Source organism: Salvia splendens, chromosome 14, assembly GCF_004379255.2.
Source record: "Salvia splendens isolate huo1 chromosome 14, SspV2, whole genome shotgun sequence".
In the NCBI taxonomy this organism is placed as follows: domain Eukaryota; kingdom Viridiplantae; phylum Streptophyta; class Magnoliopsida; order Lamiales; family Lamiaceae; genus Salvia; species Salvia splendens.
In genome coordinates, this window is record NC_056045.1 from 7,670,354 (window position 1) to 7,696,551 (window position 26,198).

The following is a 26,198-nucleotide window of genomic DNA, read 5'->3' on the forward strand; positions in this document are numbered from 1 at the left end:
TTATGATTTTATTTAAAAAATATAATTTTGATGATTAAATAATTAAAAATTGTTTAAGTTGGTCAAAATTGTGATTAAAATCGTTGACCGTTAAATATTAACGGAATTGTTGACGGAGGACCGATTGTGATCCGATTTGAAATGTCCAGGACCAAAAAATTCAAAAGATAAAGTTTATGACCAAAATGATAAAATGGGCATATGTTCAGGACCAATTTTGGCCTTTACTCAAAAATTTAATATTTTATATGAGTAGATAAAAATAGATAAAGTTCACTTTAATTACAAAAAGTGTATATGACAAAATAATATATTAATGCATAATTAAACCTAGATTATTAGTTATTTTAGGGAAAAATATTTACTCCCCCGTCCCATCGAAAATGACTCACTTTTATTTTTATTTGTCATAACCAAGATGACTCATTACTAAAAATATAAATACATTTGTATCTACTTTATTTTCTCTCTTATTTTATTCTCCACTTAACACATAAAATTGTGTGCCACTTAGGTCACTTCCTTAAAACGGAGAATATATGAGTAGTATTAGCTTGGACATAGGAACTATCGACGCTCAACAAATTTCAATGCAATAACTAGATGACTTTGATCCAACAAACTATCTTGTAATTATATTCGATGTACATAACCATACTATGAATATTATAAATACATAGAAATGATATGATACGTACTTTATGTGAGCTCCTTATATGAGCACCACTCTCGTTTGACGTATATTTAATGTTGTTCGTTTCGATTTATATATTTAGATTGATTTTAATACATTAAAAAATGTTGGTGAAGTTTTTAATTTCACAAAATTCATAAAAATCAAATCTCGATTTTCTTGTTTATTAATTTATTTAAAGTTATAGAGAAAACGAGCAAATTGAGATATGATTTTTATGAATTTTGTGAAATTAAAAACTTCAATAACATTTTTTAATGTATTAGAATCAAACTAAATATATAAATCGAAACGAACAACGTTAAGCGTACGTCAAACGAGAGTGGTGCTCACATAAGGAGCTCACATAAGTATGTAGCATATCATTCCTCTATAAATACTTAAATAAATGCGCTATTTTGCAACTCAAAATACGAAGAATTAAAGAGAAATTATGGTATGGTATGATTTTATTGAACCTTTCTTTTTTAATATTGGGATTTAAATTATACAGTAGTTGTATATCATTATTTAATTTTACTTTGAAAATTCTGCTTTTGCTCCTCAATGTCAAAATCCCTAAATTAACTATCACGATAATATTGTCACCAAATTATACTATTAGGGTAGCTATGTCATGTTTCGACTAGACATGATACCATTACGATAATTATCATAGTTTCGATTAGTTAATTTACATATATTGGGTGTTTGGTAGATTAAGATAATTGTGAGTTATCTTATTGTAGTGTTTGGTACAATAAGTCACAAGCAAGGACTAAAATTATGATTGCCAAAATTATCCTCATTAATCTAAGTTAATTACTAAACTATCCTCCTTACAAAAATTAGCATATTTTCAAGCTAAACTCCTTACTTATCAAAAAACGTATATTTATTCTTAAAAAAATGTATTTTATTTTGGTATTCTATTTTTGTAAGCATTGATTATTTTGGTCAAATTTTATGAATAAGCATTGATTATTTTGGACAAATTCTATTTGAAAATATTTTATCAAGTGCCAAATTTTATACGTTCAAATTTTTTGAAGTTTAAAGCGTTTGTGGATTGAACAAAATCGTATATTTTTATTTAAAAAAAGGTAATTGCCTTCAAGTATTACGTAATTATAATTAGAATATAATATGATGAAAATAAAGTGAGAACAACAAATTGACATCAACAAAAATCATAACATGATTTAATAGGAAAATGACGTCTTTCAATACAACAACATAAGTAAAACCAACACATATTTTGGTTTAGGGTTAGAAATTTTGATGGGTAAAATTGTATTTTGCTAAAATTAACTAGGCTTCTATGATAAATAACATAGGATTTTGGGTAGTTACAAATATGAGTGACACATAGGATTTTCAGTGGGCTTTGTGCGAGCAGGATATAAAACACGGGCTATTAAGTTTGATAACATAACTACCAAACACACAAATATACTCAGATTAATCCCTTATCTAGACTTAACATAGCTACCAAACGGCCCCTTACTATATAGCCTACCTCCCATAGACCAAGCAAACTTCTTGCAAGAATGTGTAGGTCTTGTTTGCCGGTTCTTGATGAAGTCCAAGAGTACAACTTACAAGATGGTGAAAAGTACAATCTTCAAACCAACAAATATTTATTTGACATAGGAGTATAATTTAGTGCCACAAACGGGGCCTACTTTGTTAGAACTACTTAGATCTGGAATTCAAATATATTTTGGATGCTTGTTTCCTCCTACACCACTCATATATATCCCTCACATTCAAACCTCATCCATATTGTGGACCGGTTTGGCAGCTTGTTCCTCCTACACTACTCTATTAGCTCTAATTTATTAAATTTAATTAATTAGTTATATCATAATCATATTAAGTGGAGTATAATTTGGCAGGTTAGAGCACCCACAACGCAGTGGACAAAAATGGAGCCGGACAGCACCTGGAGTCCGGCTCGAGCTTGCAGACGTTGGAGGTGGGGGAGGAGGGGTCTAGGACGCCCATAGGGCCGGTGGAGAGGGCTGAGGCCATGCCCAATTGCGGTCTGTCCCGTTGTTGCGGGCACTCAGGCCGGACACCAATTCAATTTTTTTTATTTGAATTTTTTCGTATAAATACTATACCATTCCACAACATTTTTATTTCTATTCTACTTCATTCCTATCCTTTCAAATCAAGTCACCCTACATTTGTCAAAACGCCCCCTCGACTTGATGAGAGTCATTCACGACAACGTTACTAGAATGTTGACCAAGACAATGCCTGCAATTCAAGAGGAAATTGATCAACATTTTCAATCTTACAAGTAAAATAGTTTGTAGTTGTTAATAATGCAATTTAATGTTTATGGCCCGAATAAGGCCTATATGGTTATGGAGAGTTGTGGCCTAATGCAGAAAATAAGGAAAATGATGACGTGGAATATACTTTGGGAGTGGCTCCAGAGTTAGGATGCTCTTATGACCCGCTAACTTTTTTCATAATAAAATAGCATACAATAGGGGTTTGGGTGGTAGAAATGAATGTGTTGTATGATTTTGGATAATGAAAAAGATGCAATGGATTTGTACATCTCTCAACTCACCCTCAATAAAAAGAACCTAATTATTGAATTCATAAATTAGTACTCCGTTCGTTCCATAGTAATAGATGCATTTCTTTTCAACGATGATTAAAAAAAATTGTGTTAGGTGAGTTAAGTAAGTGGAGAATAAAGTGGAAAATGAAAAAGGTAGAGAGATGAAGAGAGAAAAAAGTAAGAGAAAGTAAAATAGATGTGAAAAAAATGTGTTGACTTTTACTAAAAAGGTAATGACTCTATTACTATGAATGTACCAAAATGACAAAATAACTCTATTAATATGGTACAGAGGGAGTAATAATTAATAAAATAAGATATAAATTCCAAATAACACATGATAGACCCTAGGAATGAAAAAGGCGCCTCCCTCTCTTCTCTCCCTCACGCCTCCTCTCTTCCTCTCCCTTCATCTCTCTCTCCCAGTCGGTGCAACGCCGCCACGCTCCACCACCCTGCTTCGCCGGTTTCCTTCCAACCTGCTCACCTCCTTCCTCTATTCCAGTCGGCGCCTCCTCTCCCTCTCAATCAGCCGAACACGCCTTGCCTCGCCACCACGCCGCCAAACCCACCAGCCTGCGGCGCCGCCACGCCTACGGCCCTGCACGTCGCTCAACCGCTTGCTGCGCCGGGTTCCTTCCATCCTGCTTCACCTTCCCCGTTGTCTTGTGTGCTCCGACCGTTTTATCTTGGGCAAGTAAAAAGGCAGAAAACATTGAGCCATTGTGGTTTTTTTTTCTGGCACAGATCTATCAAAATAGAGCTTATTGAATTGTAGTATTGTGATTTGTTTTGTATTGGTATATATAGAGATCTTGCTTCAAGATTGGTACGGCTATCTCTATATTCTTAGACTGCAAAGCTGCGGCTTTTTATTTCTTGAAGATTGTAGTACAACCATTAGGGCATCATTAACCCCGTCCTCATTTTCGGCCCCAAGTCCCCTCCACGTCATCATTCCTCTACAGTTGCGGCCCAGGCCCCAACTGCTGTAACCCTGCAGGTTGCGGCCCGGGCCGCAACTAATAAATGACACTATTCACAACTTCAACCTATTTTATTCGTAAATGCAATACGTTGAACAATTCAAACCGGGAAAATACATTGTTCAGTCGAAAAAAGAAAATTACAAATCCTAGAAAAAAAAATACAAATCCTAGAGAAAAAAAATTACAAATCCTAAAAAAAAATATTAAATCCTAAAAAATAAAAATTACACGTCCTAGAAAAAATATTGAAATAATTTAGAGGATAGAAATGGAGAAATTGGTGGAAGAATATTGAAGAAATGGGTATAAATGGACAAAAAAATAAAAAAAAAATACATTTTGGGGGTTTGCGGCCCGTCCCGCACCGTGTAACCCTAGGCCGGGCCGGGCCGCGGGATGCTCACCAGGCCGGGAACGCGGCCCCGGGAGCGGCCTGTGCCGTGACTCGCCTCCGTGTAACGCATGGGACGGGCCGGGACTCGCGATTTGCGGCCCGGCCCCTAGCGTTACCGATGCTCTTAGAGTTTAGACCAATTTTTTGCCCCGTCCCTTTCTCTCTTTGTTTAGAATCTGCACACTGTTATTAAAAAATACAATAACAATTATAAAAAAAAATAGAGTAATGCTATGCTGGCGGCCATTTTTGTAAATAATTATAAAAGTCAATATAATAAATTAATATTAATAGTTAGTGCTAAGATAATTTTACTTAATTACCCTTTTCTCATAAGTTTTGGAAAATCAATTAAACATTTTATTTTTCATCTTTTATGTGTATTTTTTTTCTCTTTAGTGTCATTTATTTTTAATTTTATGTTTTTCTTTGATTTTACATTATGGTGTTTTTAATACTTGAAAACATATTATATTCTGATTTGTAAAGTAATTATACATACTAAGCAATTAAAATAATAACATATAAAATAATAAATAAAAGTAATAAAAAATAAAAAATAGAAGAAGATCAAAGAAGCGAAAAGGATTTACATGGAGTATTCAAAGTTAAATTTTTCCAAAATACTACTTAATGAGTTAGTTTGTTATTTGTGCACAGGGGTATATTAGTCTCAGACAAATTGATACTTTAAGATGAACTAAATTCAAGTAAACTAGCATTCAATGTACTATTTTTTACTAATTTTTTTATTTTTATGGCCAGCCACAATATGGCCATTTAGCATCAATTAAAAAAATACTGTTATTACGTATCAACGTCTCATTTTTCCTCCAAAAAAAGGATACAAAAGTACATTCATCCAACTGTTCTCATTTTCTCTCCAAGGATACAAAAGTACTTTCATCCAAATGTCCATTTTTATCATATAATAAATATATTCTACACGCGTGTGGGTTATTAAATGTTGTGGGCATTCCAATACGTGGGTATTAGTTTCGATTTGGACTTCTCAGGTTCAATATTTATGGCACATTTTGTTCTCATGAAAAGGGCCCACTTAATAGCTAAGGCACGCCCATTGTTTTTAGGGCTTTGGGCCCTCTTATTAGTTAAGATGACTAAAGTTATAAAAGATTGTTAAATTCATATATGACTATGGCTATACTAGTATTTAGACGATCTTAAAAAAATCATAATAGGGTTGGCTTATAGAGAATTTCATAATGCATGTTTCTCTTTTTTGTCACATCTTTCTTTTCACTGAGATGTTTCTCTGTTTTGTCACTTCTTTTTTTCCATGTTACAAAGTTCTTCAAACAATAATCAACCTTCTTTTGACTGGATATGATGCATTACCTCGTGACTGTTTGGGTTTTTTCAGGAGACATTATTTTGATTCCTTACTAATAATACTGATTTAATTGTATTCTTATCATGCATTAAGGATGGATTGAATGATTCTTATCTTCTTTTGACAATATGAAATGAGCTTAATTCTTCTATGAACTTCTTCATTTTCCAATTTGAGTGTTTAGGAGGGTCTTGATAGTGTGAAGTAGGCCACAATTCTCATTTTTGATAACTAATTTTATATCTTAGGTATTGAATTTCCATGCTATATAATCCAATTTGAATTGTGCTAAGGCATTTCTCGAAGGCATATTTAAAAAAAATAGTAAAGTTTTTATGATTATAAATTGGAGAAGTCCTATATATGTATATTTTAAATCACTTTATGGAGTGAGGGTGTAATAAACGGCGCAACACAAAATGAGTGTTGGGCGATATATAATGGGACATAAGAGTAAATTATTTTGTTTAAATAACTTCATTCTATTTTGTCTATGAGTTACGAACACTTGTGAACAATTCCAATATCATTCCATTAATTGGATTTTTTTATAAATGGAGCAGTGAAGTAGAAAAATGAAAAAGTATAATACTCCAGTATGTCATTAAAATTATTGATAAGCTTGTCTTGTGGGTTGTGGCGCTTGACCATAATTCAATAAAAACAAAAGTGACATAATTGTGTATGGCGCCGCCCAATGAATAGAGAAACATGATTGGTTAATGATTGGCCTATCATTATCTCTCTCCACACCTCTCAAACTATTACTATCAAACTTTGATATTGGCCCCTAATATTCTAAAATTTTTTATAAAATTGTTTTTTTATACTCCCTCCGTCCCAAGGAAGATGACCCCTTCCTTGGGCGGCACGGAGTTTTATGCAATTTTATTTTGTGTGTTAAGTGGAGAGAGTAAAGTAAGAGAGAGGGAATAAAGTAGAGAGAGAGGTGTTTCCATTTATAGTAATGGGTCATCTTGGATGGGACAAACCAAAAAGGAAAGTGGGTCATCTTTAGTGGGACAGAGGGAGTATAATTTAAAATTTGACATATAATATCACGAACATAGATAATTGTTGAATTTTTTTCACCGACGACAGAATTAGAGTTTTTCCACAACTACGACAGAATTAGACACATTAAAATAGGATGGATAATCAAATAGGACTTTGTAATCACGTCACTATCATTTTTTCAGTTGTAAATATCTGATATGATGTTTTTTTTTCTCAACTCTGAACTATGCAACAATGGATACAAATCGGACTTCAATATATATATGTACATTGTTACATACAGCACGGAGAGGTACCAAAAAAATTGACACGGACGTGTTCTTGCTCGTAAAACGAACTCTACATATTATTCGCAATTGTGGTATGAGGTATGGTACACTGCCCGACTGAATTTACATATATGTCGACGAGTTAGCTGCTGCTGCTGCTGCTGCTATGTTAGATCTCACTTCCTACATTTACATCTGACATTTCACCTTTCACCGTTGATTTGAGACTGTTAGCTATAAGGGAGTTCACCTGCTTTCTCAACGCGCCATTATTGGCTAGGAGACTCGTTATTGTCTGCCTCGACTCCTCATCAATGGAAGTTGTGTGATTATCACCATCCTCGGCTAACTGCTCAAAGTCGGCGATGAGAAGGTCTATCTGATTTTCAGATGTGCTAACAAAATCGAACTGCTCCAGTAATGACGGAAGACTGTCAGCTGTGTCCCCTTTTGTGTTTGTTAAATTGTCGATATTGCACTCGTGAAACTGATCTTGGAGAATCTTGCATCTATCTAGCAACTTCCTCCAAGAGCTTCTCACCTGCTCATTTCTCTCTCTTTCTTCCTGTAGAAGTTCCTCAAAAGAGATGTAGCGGATTTAGTCGCCAGTACAAAAATTCAACAACTATTTAAGTGCATGATATTATATGTTAAAGTTAAAGTTAGTGGATAAAAATAAATTTTTGAAAAGTTTCGTGATATTAGATGCAAATACCTCTTGATATTATGCTAGAGTTTCTATAATTCTTATTATTAGGTCCAATTCACGGGAGCTAATTCTATTTGGATTATGGAATAATTAAATTGTAATTTTATTGAATAAATTTTTAAAATCATATTCTAATTTTAGAGTGCTATTCGAACCCATCTACGAGTTTCGAATTGCATTTGAGCTATAATTAATGTAGTGGATTCTTGCTCGCCTTTTATATAAATAAACAAATAAATGAGACATCCTTAATAATATTTAAATGTCCTAGGGTTGTTTGTGGATGTAAAATAATTTGAAACTGAATAGTTCAATGTACATAAATGGAATCATTTTGGTGTTGTTGCAATTGCTACTGCAACTATACTTCTCGAAACTACGCTCAACATGTGCCATTAATTGTTGTAATGAATTGATTTACTTATAAATATATGAGTTCAATCAAAGTATTTTAATGTAAGCTCACTCAAACGTACATCCTCCAATTATGTCGTCTACATACATTTGGATTTTGTTAATTGATTTCAATTTTAAAACCCAATCACCCATTATTTCTTTAAGTTATAAATTTTCAAATTCTTTCTCTATTTATGACATTGCAAATCAGTGAGTATGCCATATATGAAAATATAAGAAATTAATTTTAACAAAATAGTTCAAGAAAAAGGGAAAAAATATCCTTCATCCGTCCCATAAAAATATGAGCAATGGGTATGGCACAGAAATTAATACAAAATTAGTAAAGTTAGAGAGATGATGAGAATGGTATGGTAAAGTAAGAGAGATGAGAAAATGATAGTTAAAGCAGTGTCAGTGGATAGTGGAACCTACATTATTAAATTAATATAACTCTTCAAAAATAGAATGCACACATTTTTGTGGGACGGACGAAAATGAAAAAGTGCAGATATTTTTATGGGACGGAGAAAGTAGAAAAAAAAATTCTTGTTATTGCAAAAATGGAGAGCCATTTACATTGTTGACGTTGTTTTGTTCACTGTCCATAATTCATGTGATGTAATTAAAAACACTAAATTTTAATTACTTTTTTTTATATAGGAGTATAATTTTTTTCTTAATAATACATTCTGATCAATAAAATAAAGTGGGCCACACATCCAGCGGGCCCACCCTTTTGAATCTTAGAGAGTGTTCACCTTCTTTGATTTCTTTTGTCTAGAATTGAAACTAGGTGAGAAATGTGGCTGGGTGGCCCACATAATTAAACCAATAACCCAGTGTTCAGTATCATATTTTGATATTATTAAATTTAATTTTGCATTTAGTTTTTTGCTTCAATTTTTGTTGGCCGATAATGCCCCTTATTCATTGTTCTGTCTCTTTCTCTGAAACACAAAATAGCAACTAAAAATCAAAAAATTATCCCAGAATAGTCCAATTGCAGAGTGTGCAAGAGCAGATATAACCAAATAGGCTTCAATTTATTTTTTATTAATTTGAGATTTGTGCAAACTAGTTGTGGAATAAAAAGAAAATTAATGAATGGAAAATTGCCTTATGGAAGTTCTGGGCAGATTTCAACGAGAAGAAGCCTCACCCCCACCCTTTCAATTCCTGTTTTCCTTTTCCAACCAAACAAAAATCTACACTCTCTAAATTACTAGTTTTATAAATCGACCCATGAAGTTTCTTTATCAGAAACCAACAAGGAGTTTTCCCATCTTCTTCACAGTTTCATTAGTTCCCCAAAGGTAGCCACTTTTCCTCACTTCTTTCATACACATACAGAGGCTGTTCATAGCATTTTACAGAAACTAAAAAAATCGATCCCAACATCCATTTGCATTCATACAATCGCATACCATGTAATTTACATAAACTGTAGCCAAATCGTTGTTTCACAACCGGAGCAGAATACGGCGGCAGTCTGACCGTGTGTGGGCAACGACTGGAGCCGTGCGGAGGGAGGTGGCGTGGACGTGCGAGGAGAGTGTAGAGACTTCATTTGTTTCTTTGAATTTGGTACTGTATTAATTTGAGAGAGGAATTGAGATTAGGGAAGAAGAAGAAATGCGGCGGTGGCTGGTTGCAAAATAAAAAATGCATCGGTAAAGAAGGACTCAAATATCGATGCAGATACAATTATCACCCTCTTTGAAAGAATTGGAAAATGGCTATTTCTTCAAGGTACAGTGCGTGCCTGGTGTATATCTAGGGCCAACAAGAATTAATACAAGGAAGGTGAACACTCTAAATTGGACAGAAATAAGCCCTTATCTGGCTATAACAAGGAAGGTGAACACACCCTTAGCACATGACTAACTCTATGGGCCCACCTCTCTTCATCTTTTTTTAGAGCATCCACAATGGCGTCCGTCCCGGCGGACGTCCGGCCGGCGTGCCTGAGTTCCGCGCAGGACGTCCGCCATTGCGCAGCGGTGACGCGGATACGGACGTCCGCTGCGGACACTGGAGTTCCTCGGCGTTCCCGGGACGTCAGTCGCGACGTCCTTGTGGACGTCCGCTATTGCGTTGACCCCGCGGACGTCCGCGCAGACGTTCCGATTGTTTTATATTTATTTTTCAAAAATTCTATAAATACGGCCCGTTGAACTTCATTTCATTCGCAACACTTGTATTAACGAGTATCTCTCTCTACGTTTCTTTTATATATCCAGAATGACTGGTAGTGGTAGTGGCTTTTGTGCGGGCGGTAGCGGTGCGGGTGGTAGTGGTGGGGGGTATGATGACATAATGAGGCGAATTCATGCACGTGTGCGGGAGGCAAGCAGAGAGGGAGATACAGGCGGCCTTGGCGCCGGCGGTACCTCGACCTATCCATCGTCGATCTATAGTACCCCGGGACCACCTCGCTGCACCATCGGTTGTACGAGGATTACTTCACTCCGGAGCCACGATTTGGAGAGAACATGTTCCGGCGACGTTTTAGGATGCATCGTCCGCTCTTTCTGCTGATTGTGGGAGCTTTAGAGCGTCAATACGGGTATTTCAGGGTGCGGGAGGATGTGGCTGGTAAACCCGACCACACTCCGATTCAGAAGTGCACTGCCGCAATCAGACAGCTGGCATACGGAGGCGCGGCTGACATGTTCGATGAGTACCTCCACATCAGCGAGACGACTGCCCGCGATTGCCTAAAGTATTTTTGTCAGGGCGTTAGGGAGATATTCGGGGATAGGTATCTTCGGAAGCCTACCCACGAAGATTGTCAGGCTCTGCTGGATATGCACGGGGCTCAGCACGGGTTTCCGGGGATGCTAGGCAGCATAGATTGTATCCATTGGGAGTGGAAGAATTGCCCCAATGCCTAGAAAGGGGTGTACACTACGGGTTTCAAGGGCAAGAATCCCACGATGATCCTTGAAGCGGTAGCTGACTACCGGCTGTGGATTTGGCATGCCTATTTTGGAGTAGCTGGGTCGAACAACGACATCAACGTCCTCCAGTCGTATCCCCTTTTCAACGACCAATGCATGGGCGTCGGTCCGGCCGTCAATTTCGTCGCCAACGGCAACCAGCACAACATGGGCTATTATTTGGCTGATGGGATATACCCTATGTGGCCCGTCTTTGTGAAGACGATCAGATGCCCAACAGAAGAAAAGAAGGTATATTTTGCAGGTCGTCAGGAGGCAGCGCGCAAGGATGTGAAGCTGGCATTTGGTGTGCTCCAAGCTCGATGGGCGGCAGTGAAGGGTCCATCACGGCTGTGGTATGTTGACAGCATCGCCGATATGATGTACGCATGTATTATCATGCATAACATGATTGTCGAAGATGAAGGTCCAGCACTGACGGATTGGGCCAATGATGATGCTGATGCTGCGGGTCCAAGCCACGGCGTGGCCACCGGCAATGTACGTATGGGGATACCCCATGACGAGGTCGAGTGAATCCGTGCATTTGCCGACATGCGCAAAAAACAAGCCCATATTCGACTCCAGAACGATATAATTGAAAAAGTATGGCAGCAGAGGGGTCGTCGTTGATGGAATTTGTATTTATTGAAGTGTACTTTTTTTTTAGTTTTTTTTGTTGAAATGTACCTTTTTTTTATTTAATGAAATTTTTATTTCGTAATCGTGGCGAAATTTTAATTCCGTAAATTGTTTAATTCCGTAAATTGTTTAATTTGGTGAATTTGTGAATTTTTATTATTATGGGAAGTCCGTCGGGATGTCCGCCACTGTTCATTGGGAAGTTCTTATGACATGGCAGGAGGTGTTTTTGGGATGTGCGCGGAAATGTCCCCCGGGACATCCGTACCACTGTGGATGCTCTTATTCATATGGTTGTTTTACTCAAAGTAAAGTACTCCCTAAACCATAATTCTTAAATAATTATCTTCATTCACGACTAATAATAGACTGGGATTTATTTGGAACAGATTTTATGAAATGATAATAAATAGTGAATGAAAGTAATAATGAAAACGTGAGTCATATTTTTATATATTAATTTTATAATAAAATTAATTTTATAATAAAATATTAGTGAGATAAAATTAGTGAAATATGAAGTCTATTATAAAAAATAATACTCCCTCCTACTAAAGATGGTCCACTTTCTTTTTTAGTTTATCCCAACTAAGATGACTCATTACTAAAAATAGAAACACTTTTATCTCTAATTTATTATCTATTTACTACTCATTTATTCTCTCCACTTAACACATAAAATAAAAATGCATAAAATCTCATGTCATCCAAGGAAGAGGTCTTCTTCCTTGGGACAGAGGGAGTACTCCGTAAATAAAACAAATGAGACATTTATTGGTAGATGAAAAAAAGTGCTCCCTCGTCCCTAATAATTTGTCACCATTTGACCGACACAAATTAGTGGAATATGAGATCCACCACAAAAAATGAGCAAAAAATGTGTGACAAATTTTTAGGGAAAGACGAAAATAGAAATAAGTGACAAATTTTCAGTGTCAGAAAAAATAGTAAAATGGAACCATTATTAATGGATGGAGGACGTAATACATATATTTATTTCTATTTTTGTATTATTATATTATATTTTTCATTTAATATATTAAACAATCTTGCATAAAATTATAGAACTAAAAACAAATGTTTTATATTGAATAAAGGGAGGAAATTGTATGTTTACCACCGATTCTTAATTAGTTTACATGTCTTTTCTCGGGTTCACTGACTCACACATATATGCTGATATGCTCAAGGAGGGGTTTAAGCCCTCCCAAACTACAAAATTTTCGTTTTTTAGTTGTATAACATTATGATTTTGCTAGTACTTTTGTGTGAATGATGTGAATGGAAGTGCAAAAATCTCTATAAAGAAAATTATTATTCACAAAAAAATTCAAATATATAACTCCTACAATAATAATTTTATGCCTTTGCACTTGCTCAGGTTTAAAGTATAATCATAGTATAAGCTAGAAAAAAAAGAACTGGTATGCGAACAATATATTACTCTCTGCCCCCATTAGAAGTCTCAGTTGTACATTTTAGTCCGCCCCCACTAGGAGTTCTGGTTCAATCTTTCCGTAAATGGTAATAGACCACAAATTTCACTAATTTTATTTTATTCCCATTTTATTATAAAATTAATATATAAAAATTAGATTCACATTCGACTATTTTTTTCATTCAACTTTCCTTTATGTTTCTTAAAACTCATGTCAGACTCAATGGGACTTTTAATAGGGGGCCTAATGGAGTATTATTATTGTAATTGTTACTTGATTTGTTGAACGTTGTAGGCCTTATTAATTATTACTCGTGGAGTGTTATTTATTTGAAGTGAAAAAGTTTGCATGTTCTTCTTCACTAGATATGTATGCTTGCTTATATGATATGCTGTTTTTTCTTATGCGATAAATATTAATAATATAGAGTGATTATTATATTTTTAATTGCAAAACCCTAACTTCAGTTAATGTACGTATTGTACATTACCTAAATACACTATCACTAAAATACAAGTGAAATACTGATTCCTTATGTTAATCATTGAGATTTTATGAATCGAGCGGATAAGAAAGGTTGAAGAAATCGAAAAGAGTAAAACCGCAAAAAGTTAAGGTGAGTGAAAGAGATAAAGTTGTCTTTTAAGAAAAAATAAAGAAGGTAAATTAAACCAAAATTGAAGCAATCAAAATCATAGTTCAAGAAAAGTGAGGTTTTGGAGGCCTCATTGGGGTGATAAATATGCTCAAGATCCGAATAACAAACACAGTTTTAATTCTACCATATACTACTACTACTAGTCCATGAAGAAAGAATTCCTAAAATATTATTGGGGATAAATTTCATCATTGGAAAAGGAAGGAGCTTGTGATCTCCTCCCCTATCCTACCCATTAAATCTTGATACAAAATTAAGTTTTGCTTAAGAATTTTAGTTTTAATTGATTATATACTATTTAATTCCTAAAAAACTTTCTTGAGTGTATAAAATCCCCCTCCTCTATCCACCAAATTTTATCTTAATTCATTCGAGATACATACTCCCCCCGTCCACGAAAAATAGGGCTATTCCATTTTTATCCCTCGTTTTGAAAAAAATGATAATAAATAATTAAAGTGGAGAGAAAGAAAAGTAAGAGAGAGAATAATATAGACAATAGACTTCTCTATATTATTCTCTCTTTTACTTTTATTTCTATCAACTTTAACTATTTATTATGATTTTTCCAAAATGAGGGATAAAAATGGAATAGTCCTATTTTTCGTGGACGGTGGGAGTATTTGTTATGTGTACTATACAAAACACACCTATAAATTCAAGTGTGTATATTTATGGGTGACACGTTATGCATTAAAAGGAGACTGGTGACTACACGAAAACTTTGTAATGGATATGATTTTAGGCTCGATTGAAAACTAGATGGTAAGAAATTATTAAAAACCTATAAACCGAGAATTTGCCATTTTTTTTAGTTGAGAAAAACAAACACATTCTTTTGTGTTGATAAATTATAGTAGTAGTATATTTTTTTAAATAAAAGTTAATTACTCTATTCGAGTTGTAAAATTATAGTAGTATATTTTTAAAAAAAAATCGAATAAATATTTTAATTAATATCGGGTAAGATGCTATGGATGAAATGTAAGACGCTTTCACTTCCTAGGGAGCTTTCAAGCTGCTCTAGTGGCTTGGGAGTTGATATCAGGGAGCTTTCACTTCCTAGGAGGTCGCAGGTTCGAATCCTAGGAAGTGCAGATTTGGGGATTATTTTCTCCTTGGGCTTGTGGGCCCAGAATGACAACGAAGCGCACCTACGGGGTAAGACGCTTCACCTCCAACTGTTAGGTCGGGGGTCCGAGTCACATCGGAGGGTAGATGGGGAACCATCGTCGATCCTCCTAAAAAAAAAAAAAAAAAAAAGAAAATGTAAAAAGTGCGACACTGAATCCCATTGATGGTCCATGTGCCATGTACATGGACTGATTGTGAATTTAGTTTTATCATCTTTATATTTTGGTGTCATCCATTTATTATCTTAATAATTTTTAAGTTCTAAGTTGATTAAGATGTTTTTCGACATAAAATTTAGAAATTAGTGTAATAAGGAAAATACAGGAAAAATATATATATAGATAAAAAAAGGAAATATAAAATATAATAAAATAAGAGAAATTAAAACAATTAACTTTTACCAAAAAATAGGTATTTAACTTGGTGATGGTGGGATTATTATTTATGACTCCCTCCAAATATCATATATAGCCATACTTAAGAAATACTATAACAAAAAGTTGGTGGCAAAGGTCACTGAAATACTATAACAAAAAGTTGGTGGTAAAGGTCTCTTGAATGTATTCTCATTTTTATATTGTAGTACTAGTACATAATTAATAATCATATTTTTTCATTTTGGATCATACTAGTCACCTTTTGTATTTGGTTAGTTTATCATTTTAACCACCTTTTGTATTTGGTTAGTTTATCATTTTAACGAGATAAGCTTCATTCTAAATATTTCAATCATTTATTTTCATTATATCTCTCACATTTTATTAATTTTATATTAAAATTTGTCTCGTGTATTATGAAGATTAATGATGCATTAGTCTTACAATGAAAATGTTAATTTTATATTAAAATTTGTGTTATGTATTATGAAGATTGATGATGCATTAGTCTTACAACGAAAGGTGTGTGTGCAGAGTTAATTATAGTATATGACTTCGATTCATTGAAAATAGTAAAATTAAAATGAGATATTTAGACAAAATGTAACCATACATGGTAGATGGTGGACGTATAAAACTAGTAAGTAAAACTTATTAGATGATATAAAAAATTAGTAAATGTTTTTTATTTGAAATGAACCTTAAAAGTAACAGTGAATTTAAACATGGTCTCTGGAAAATGTAAAATTCAATATTCATGGTATTTTGTGAAAATAAATTGCACTTGGAGTATCAAAATAAAATTTTAATTCATTTGAAATACTTTTTTCATATTTTCTTTCCATTTTCTCCTATCCAAGGACACTAATTAAACGTATCAGATAAAATAAATCTGTAAAAATTCGATAAATGTGTGGCCGCATTAAATGAGTTAGTGTCGACTAAATAACAACAATGTCAATATTACCATTGAGGCTGAAATGGGCAAAATCAAAAAGAAAAAGTAGAAAAATACTCCAAATAAATACTTAAAAGTTTTGTCTAGATATCTCAGTTGCAATTCATTTTCTGAAAGTACCATAAATCTGAATCTTATACTGTTCAAATACTATTTTTGCAGTTTAATCCAAAATAACCTAATAATTTATGAAGTAATCGATCTTATTACTTAATTTCCAAGTACTCCCTCCGTCCCAAAGAAGATGACATACTTGGGAAATGACACGAGATTTTAGGGGATGTTGTTTTGTGTGTTAAGTGGTGAGAGAAAAATATAATTTTATAATTAATGTGACTGGAAACTTTTTCCAAAAGAGGAAATGTGACATCTTTTATGAGACAAACTAAAAAGGAAAGTGTGACATCTACTATGTGACGGAGGGAGTATTAAATAATACTCTCTCCCTTTATCAATAGGTGTCACATTTTTTACTAGCTATATATGATTTAAAAAAATTGTAAATAAAATTATAGAAAAAGTTACTGAAATGTGAATCTTCTACCCCCGTCCCATAGAAATAGACCTTTTGATATGAGCACGGGTTTTAATACATAATTGGTAAAGTAAGAGAGAAGGAGAAAAAGTAGTTGAAAATGTGTGGTGGATAGTGTGACCCATAAACAATAAAGTACTCCCTCCATCCCACAAAGATTGTCTCACTTTGACCCATAAACAATAAAGTACTCCTTCAATAAATGTAATGAAAAATGAGTTGAAAAAGTTAGTGAAATATATGTCGTACTTTTATATACTCCCTCCGTCCCATCTCATGTGATGGATTTCTTTTCGGCACAGGAATTAAGAAAATTATATGTATTGAGTTAAAGTGGAGAGAGTAAAGTATGAGAGAGGAAAAAGTAAGAGAGATAAAGAGATGATAAAGTAAGAGAGAGAATAAAGTAAGAGAGAGAGAATAAAGTAAGAGATTGTTGAAGTTTTGTTTTTAGCTAAAAAAGGAGATCGATCACTTGAGATGGGACAACCCAAAATGGAAAGTTGATCACTTGAGGTGGGACGGAGGGAGTATTAGTTTTATAATAAAATGTGAGTATGAATGAGTTAGTGGAATATAGGGTCCACTACCAAATATGATAAAAAGTGAAATGAGACAAATTTTGTGGGACGGATGCAAATAGAAAAATGGGACAATCTTTGTGGGGCAGAGAGAGTAAAAAGTAAGGAGAAAGAGGTTACCATAAATGGATATGGACTATTTGTATGAGACAGACGAAAAAGGAAATATGACATATTTTTATGGGACAAAGAGAGTATTTATATATTCCATATATCCCTTAAAATTTTGTCACATTTAAATTAGGCATTAGTTTTAAGAAATGTAATGGAAAATGGGTTGAAAAAATTAATGTAATATGAGGTCCACAATCAAAACTGGTATAAAATGAAATGTAACAAATTTTGTAGGACCGATAAAAATGAAAATATATGACAAACTTTTAGAGACATGGGATTATTAGTTCATAATAAAATATGAGTAAAATCAGTGGCATATATAATCCACTTTCCAAAAATAGTAAAAATAAAATGAAATACTACTAGCTTAAAAAAAGGAGACATCTAATGACTGATGGAGGAAATATTGGATAAAATAAAGTTATACTCCCTCTATCTCATAATAAGAGTTACATTTTATAATTTCGGCTCATTTTACAATAAGAGTCACCTTTCACTTTTACCATAAATGCGGAGCAAATCACCTACCCCAAAACTCCAATCCATTTCCTGCTCCACACTCACAACAAAATAAATATAATCTTACAAACATGAGCAATTTTAATAATTGATGGTGAGATTATTTTATTTTATTGTGAGTGTGGAGTAGGACAATGATTGAGGTTTTGGAGTAGGTGATCTGGTAAGTAGGTCTCAAATTTTACTAACTTACTTACTCATATTCTATTAAAATCAATACTCCATCCGTCCCCAAAGAATATGCACTTTGGGTTTTGCACGAGTTTTAATGCAAAATTGAGAAAGTAAGAGAGAGGTTGACAGAAAAAGTAATTAAAGTATTGTTAGTAGAGAATGAGTCTCACCTCATTAGAGTGAAAGAAATTCCAAAATAGGAAAGTGCATATTCTTGTGGGACGGACTAAAAAGGAAAGAGTACATATTCTTGTGGGATGGAGGAAGTATAAAAAGTGGATCTCATATCCACTAACCTTTTCAACTCACTATTTTTATATTTCTTAAAATTAAAATTCGTATAAGTACCAAACATGACTTGCCAGTAATATTAATAAGAAGAAAATATAAAATCGTGATAATTGAATTGAAAAGTGAGACGTAAAATGCAGGCAGCAGTAATGATGTCTATACCGATTCCAGCAAGATTGGGATATCCAGCTCATCCATGCCTCTACGCGTCGCCTCCTTTTCCATTAACAGACAATTTCCCTCGCTATTTATACCCCTTTTCGCCCAACCACATTCTTCCCTTCTCTTTTCTTCTTCTTTCAATCTCTACACCATTTTCTCAATAATATACCTTTCCACTAATCATCAATCAATCAATCATCTGCTCCACAAATCTCTAACTACCTTCGCCGGAATCGTTCAATAATGGCGGATGCCGTCATGATCACTACTCTCGACGTCGGTAAGAAGCTCGGTTTCGACGAGACTGAGCTGCGCCTCGGTTTGCCCGGCGCCGGAGACAAGAAGCGAGGGTTCAATGAAACAGTCGATTTGAAGCTCAATCTCGACGCTCCTTCCGATCAGACTGATTTTCAGGGGAACAATGTCAACCGCGATGCTAAGACGGATTCTCCTGAGCCTCCTGCTAAGTACGCCCCTCTCTCTCTCTCTCTCTCCAGCATTGTTTTGATTGTTTTAGGAGAGATTTTCGACTTTTTTGGGGGAAATTTGCTGAGATTTAACTCGCACGATTTTGAATTAGGGATTTGAGTTGAGATTGGCAATGAATTAAGTTGTAAACGAAATTGCAATGATTAAATTAGGGCACAGGTGGTGGGGTGGCCGCCGGTGCGATCCTACCGGAAAAATGCGATGGCGGTTCAGAAGAGGAGCGAGGCGGAGGAGAGCGGCGGTGGCGCCTTGGTGAAGGTGAGCATGGATGGCGCGCCGTACCTGAGGAAAGTAGACTTGAAGATGTACAAGACTTACCAAGAGCTATCGGATGCCCTGGGCAGAATGTTCAGTTCCTTCACTATTGGTAAGTAGTAGTAATTTATTTGTACAAAATTGAGGTGAAAAATTGAAGTGATGAAGTGAAAATTGAAATAGGTAAAGGCGAGACACAAGGAATGCTGGACTTCATGAATGAGAGGAAGCTGATGGACCTTCTGAATAGCTCCGATTATGTGCCTACTTACGAGGACAAGGACGGGGATTGGATGCTAGTCGGAGACGTGCCATGGGAGTGAGTAGTCTTGTTGTGGCTGTTGTTGCTTCCATAAACATTAAGCAAGCAAATATAATTACTGGTTTTGAATGCAGGATGTTCGTTGGATCTTGCAAGCGGCTGCGCATAATGAAGTCCGCCGAGGCGAAGGGGCTCGGTTAGTAGCAATGCACCATGTATAGAATGAAATAATCCTACATGATTATCATCAATTTAACAATGGATGGGTGTTGTTTCTGCTTTCAGCAATGGAGAAATGCAAGGGAAGAATCTGAGGCAGTGATCAAATTCAAACCAGAAACTGCAGCTTTCATCTTAGCTTAGCAAACAGAGGAGATGGATGGTGCAGGATGCTGGATTGTGTCTGTACTGTTGTTATGTGCTTGCTTTGTTATTAATTTCAAATCTCATCAATTTTTCTATTTTTTACTCAATAATGTATTGATTGGATATTCTTTGATTTGTATATTAAACTATTTTGAATGTGTGATTCCTTCGCTCTTCTAAATTAAATTAAGTCTCCCCTTACAAAATATTCAAGGAAAATTCTTTGCCAAAAAAGTTTCAAATTGATCACATTGATAGTACGGGAATATCACTAAATGGAGAGGGAGCAGTGACATGTGCGTGTCTGATATTCATATGCGCTCTATCTAAGAGCATCTCCAATGGTCGGCGTCACCACCGGAGCGCCGATTTTTCGCCCACGCCGGTTTGACGCCGAACCATTGGAACCGGCGTGGGCGAAATCGGCGTCAAAATCGGCGTCGCCATGCCGATTCCCGCACTGACGCCGGTTCCCACGCCGATCCTCACGGGCGCCATTGTGGCTCCCGGATCGGCGCCAAACCGGCGTCGGATTTAAATATTTTTTTTTTTTTTTCGCAAAACACAATATATACGCGCGTTGAACCTCATTTTCATTCGCACCACTTGTTTTAATGATTCACAGGGAAGTATAAAAAAAAAACTAAGAGCATCTACATCCGTGCTCTTGCCAACGAGAAATGGATGTGGGTCTGGCAAGAGCACAACACTCACATCCGTGCTCTTTCGCAAGAACAAGCTTAAGGGTCCCACCATTCTATTATTCAATTTAAATAAAAATATTTCCACAATATTAAAATGCATTAAAAATAACCAGAATAATATTACAAATTACAAAAAAATTAAAAATTACATAATTAAAATTCTAAAAATTAAAATTTTCATAATTAAAGTCTTAAAAATTAAAAATTACATAATTTAAATCCTAAAAATTAAAAATTACATAATAAATTCATAAATTTAAAAAAACCACTACTCGTGGCCGAATTTCGCCCAAATGTGTTTGATTAGGTCTCACCCACCGTCGTATGCACACCTCGGCGTGGGGGACACCTCGCGGTTAAGCTTTCGGCTTCATCATCGTCGTAAAAACTAGCCGCCCTCGGTCCTTCGTCGGCTATAAGTATGTTGTGCAAGATAATACAAGTGTACATGATGTCGGCAATATTTTTCACGTACCACAGCCGAGACGGAGCCTTCACAATGTTGAATCGGCCTTGAAGGACCCCAAAAGCTCTTTCGACGTCTTTACGAGCGGACTCTTGACGTTGCGCAAAAAGAACCCGTCTCGGGTCTTGCGGGTTGCTAAGCTTCTTCACGAAAGTCGACCACCTGGGGTAGATACCATCAGCAAGATAGTAACCCATGTGGTATGTATTTCAGTTGACGGTGTAGTCAATCGCCGGTGCTACACCATTCAATACGTCATTGAAGAGTGGTGAAGAATAGAGCACGTTCAAGTCGTTGTTGGATCCGGAAACACCGAAATATGCATGCCAAATCCATAGGCGGTAGTTGACGACAGCTTCAAGGATAAGTGTTGAGTCGCCGCCTTTGTGGCTGCTTAAGTGTTTCCCCCTCCAAGCAGTCGGGCAATTCTTCCACCTCCAATGCATGCAGTCAATGCTGCCAAGCATACCGGGAAAACCATGGACTGTTTCGTGAAGACCGGCTGCGTCTGTACTTGTTTGAAAGTATTTAACACGGGCGGACAATGTGTTGACAATACGCATAAACAAGCGTTTTGACATGCGAAAACGGCATCGAAAGTAATCTTCCGGAAACTGCGGCTGGTCGGAAAAATAGTCGGCAATGAGCCTTTCGTTGGCTCCCTCTCGGTCACGATGGATGTATCGGCGAGTTAATCTAGTTGGTTGAGGAGGAGGGGTGGGGGTATTAACTGCGACATAGGCTTCATAGGCGGCACGATGTTGTTCATAGTATTCTTGTTCTTCGCGCTCCGCTTCAGCAATGAGATGGGTGAAATCCATTTGAGGGTTTGAGTGAGAGAGGAAGATGTAGATATAAGTTGTATGAAAAAAATATGAATGAGAGATGATTTGATGTGAAAAATGGATGATGAATGCGTGTATTTATAGATAATTTTGGGAATAACAAAAAAAAATAAAAATAAATCCAGAAAAAACGTTAAAAAACGGCCAGATTTTTTGGATTCTGAAAATATTTTTTAAAAATATTTGGTATTATTTTCGATTTAAAAAAATGAATTTCCAACGGAAATGCCGTTGGCCAATCAGAACGCGCCACATCAGCTGCTCGCTGGCACGGACGTGCTCGATGCATCGAGCAGCGCCGCGCCAGCGGCAAGATCGCAACGGCGGACAGTGGTGCCATGCCGCTGGCACGGACGGACGGACAACGTCCTGCTCACCACTGCGGATGCTCTAATAGTAATATAATATAATAAGACGTTCGTATACAATCAAATTTTGTAGAACCCAAATTTTGTACAACCAAATAACAAATAAGGTTATATTAGTAATTTAATATTAATTATATATTAAAATAATAAATATAGTTAATTGATAAGTTAAAAAGACTTGATTAACATTCAGTCTCATTTTCAATTTTGTATTTTATATTTGAATTGACTCTATATTACTTTTTAAATTTGAATTAAAATATGCATTAATTACATTTTATGGTTCCAAAAAAGTAAAAAATTTATACACAAATCATTAATATATGACCACAATATTATGCACGTTCCATGTACTATATATGCGTCCATATGTTTTAATTAAAGGCATAAATAAATTGATTTTTTCTCAAGTAAACCAGTTTTTGCTTGTACTCCCTCCGTCCCAACTAAGTTCAGTCGTATTTCTTTTTTGGATGTCCCAACAAAGTTGAGTCATTTCATTTTTTTGACAAAAAACAAAACATTCAATCACTCTTCATTTATTCTATCACTTACTTTACTCTTTCTTTATCTTTCCTACTTTATTTCTCTCTCATACTTTTTAACATAATTTCTTAACCACTGTGCCCCAAAGTTTTATATCAATTTAATTGGGACGAAGGGAGTACAAAATTTGATAATATAGATGTATTGTTATACTCCCTTCGTCCCCAAAGAGTATGAACTTTGGGTTCGGCACAGGTTTTAATAAATAAAGGGAAAAGTAAGAGAGATGGGGAGAAAGGGTAGTGGAAATAATGTTAGTGGTGTTGGGAGAGTTGGGAGCAACTGAACAACTTACTAAGTTGAGGGACTGGTTTGCAAATAAGGAAGAGAAAGGGGGTTTAAGGTGTTGAAGAAGAATCAGCTCACTTGATCAGTTTGAGCTGAAACCGTAAGCCATGGAGAGTATATATACATCTCTGATTCAATTCCTTTAGTAAGTTAATCAGTTAGGGTTGATTTTACATTTTCTTTGTGAGATTATCATATTCTTCAAGATCATCCGAGAGCAAGAGAGTTCTTGAGATATTGTGATAGTTTGAGTGTGAATTGATTGTATTCTTCCTCTGTAAATCTCATCTTGAGAGTCAGTGAATAAAAGAGGCTCATCTTCTCTGTGGATGTAGGCTTTACAGCCGAACTACGTAATCATTTGTGCGTTCTGTTTTTAGCTCTTTGATTTCGTTTATTCAATTTGTATTTGAATCGGCATTGCAATTACAAATTGGAGCCGTCTGTGGGAAGGATTTGATTGCGATGTCGATCGCGAAGTTTGAGATGGAGAAGTTCACAAGGAATAATGATTTCGGGTTATGGAAGCTGAAGATGAAAGCGATTATGATGCAACAAGGGCTTTTGGAAATCTTAAGAGGGGGAAAAGGTGTCGAGGCCGAGGAGACGGATGAAAAGGCAGTCGTGAATAAACAAGAACTCCAAGATAAAGCCTATAGCACTCTGATCTTGAGTTTAAGTGATAGAGTATTGAGAGAAGTCTCAAAAGAGGAGACTGCCGCATATGTCTGGGCAAAACTTGAGTCATTGTATATGACTAAGTCGCTGGCAAATCGGCTCCACCTGAAACAGAAGCTCTTTACCTTCAAGATTATCGAGGGTAAGAGTGTTCTTGAGAAGTTGGAGGATTTTGGAAAATGTGTGGATGATCTAGAGATGATAGATGAGAAGATCAAGGACGAGGATAAAGCACTAATGTTGTTGAATTCACTTCCTAGCTGTTATGAGCAGTTCAAGGATGCTATACTCTTGGGAAGGGATTCAAAGATAACATATGAGGAGGTGTATTCTGCCTTGAAACTCAAGGAGGTCCAGAAATCTAGCTCCAAATCTGTTGATGTTGCAGCAGAAAGTTTGAATGTCAAGCATGATACCAAGAAGTATGGGAAGAAAAAGTCTCAGAAGAAATCTTGGAAGGATAAGGGAGCTGATGGAAAGGAGACTAGATCGTGTCATCACTGCAAGAAGCTTGGGTATCTTAAGAAGGACTGCTATGCACTTAAAAGAAAACTAGCAGAGGAAAAGATGGCCCCAGACACTGCAGATGTTGCTGAACAGATTGAAATGACACAAGTCATGAATGTACCAGACAGGAAGATGTCAAATTCATGGGTGATGGACTGTGGGTGTAGTTTTCACATGACTTCACACAGAGATTGGATCATGGATATTGAAGATTCTGATGATACTGTTCTTCTAGGCAATGATCATGTCTGCAAGGTAAAGGGAAAAGGAAAGGTGAAGTTCATCATAGAAGATGGAACATTCAAGATCCTCACTGATGTGAGGTATATTCCAGAAATCAAGAGGAACCTGATCTCATTGGGTTTTCTTGAGAAGAAGGGTTTTGAATTTGCTTCAAAAGGTGGAGTGATGCAGGTCAGAAAGGATGGAAAGGTCATGATGGAAGCTCAGAGATACAACAACCTCTATTATTTGCAGGCCAAAGCCATCTACAATGAAGTAAATTTTATAGAGAAAACTGATCTTAAAATCTGGCACAGGAGATTAGGCCATGTGAGCTTCACTGGACTGAAAGAATTGGTCAAGTTTGGAATTATAGATGCTAGCTCAGAAGACTGTGAGAAAGAAATTTCCAAATGTGAGCAGTGTATATTGGAAAAAAGCAAGAAGCTCAGTTATCAAAAGGGAAAGCACACCTCAGAGTCTCCACTAGACTATGCACACATTGATATATGGGGGCATGCTCAGACTCAAAGTATTGGAGGAGGCAGGTATTTTCTCACCATTATAGATGATTTTTCTAGGAAAATATGGTTGTATGTGATGAAAGAAAATTTTGTTGCTTTAACAAAGTTTAAGGAATGGTGTCAGGAAGTAGAGACTAAGAAGAGGGTTTCACTTAGATTCCTAAGAACTGATAACGGGTTGGAGTTTTTATCTTCCCAGTTTGATGAATTTTGCAAGTTGAAGGGGATTAAAAGGCATAGGACCGTGCCAAAAAATCCCCAGCAGAATGGTGTGGCTGAAAGGGCAAATAGAACCATCTTTGAGAGGGTAAGATGTATGCTTCTGCAGTCAGGCTTACCAAAGTATTTCTGGGGAGAGGCTGCAGCTACAACTGTTATGTTGATTAATAAATGCCCATCATCAGCCATTGGTTTCAGTACACCAGATAATAAATGGTATGGCTCTGTTGGTGATTACAACAAGCTCAGGATTTTTGGCTAAAGAGCTTTTGCTCATAACTGGCAGGGAAAGTTGGAGGCAAGGGCAATCAGATGTGCTATGCTGGGTTACCAAAAGGGAGTGAAAGGCTATAAGTTATGGTGCACTGAACCAGGAAAGGGGAAGGTAGTGATCAGCAAGGATGTGATATTAAAGGAGGATGAAATGCCTATTTTGAAAAAAAAGTCTGATGGTGCTCATGTTGAGGTGGAGTTGCGTGATGTTGGGGATGCTGAGAGTGAGTCATCTGGTGGTGAAAGTCAGAGACAAGATTTTAGTGAGGGAAATG

The 26,198-nt window shown here is 35.9% G+C and overlaps 1 protein-coding gene across 1 annotated transcript; it reads left to right on the top strand.

The window, feature by feature from the left end:
• The first annotated feature begins 18,959 nt into the window (after nt 1-18,959).
• Nucleotides 18,960-20,469, top strand: LOC121766175 (auxin-responsive protein IAA14-like). Its single transcript, XM_042162530.1, has 5 exons — nt 18,960-19,378; nt 19,553-19,767; nt 19,839-19,974; nt 20,052-20,113; nt 20,203-20,469. The coding sequence occupies exons 1-5, from the start codon at nt 19,155-19,157 to the stop codon at nt 20,229-20,231; spliced, it is 666 nt and encodes a 221-aa protein (XP_042018464.1). The 5' UTR covers nt 18,960-19,154; the 3' UTR covers nt 20,232-20,469.
• Nucleotides 20,470-26,198: the final 5,729 nt, after the last annotated feature.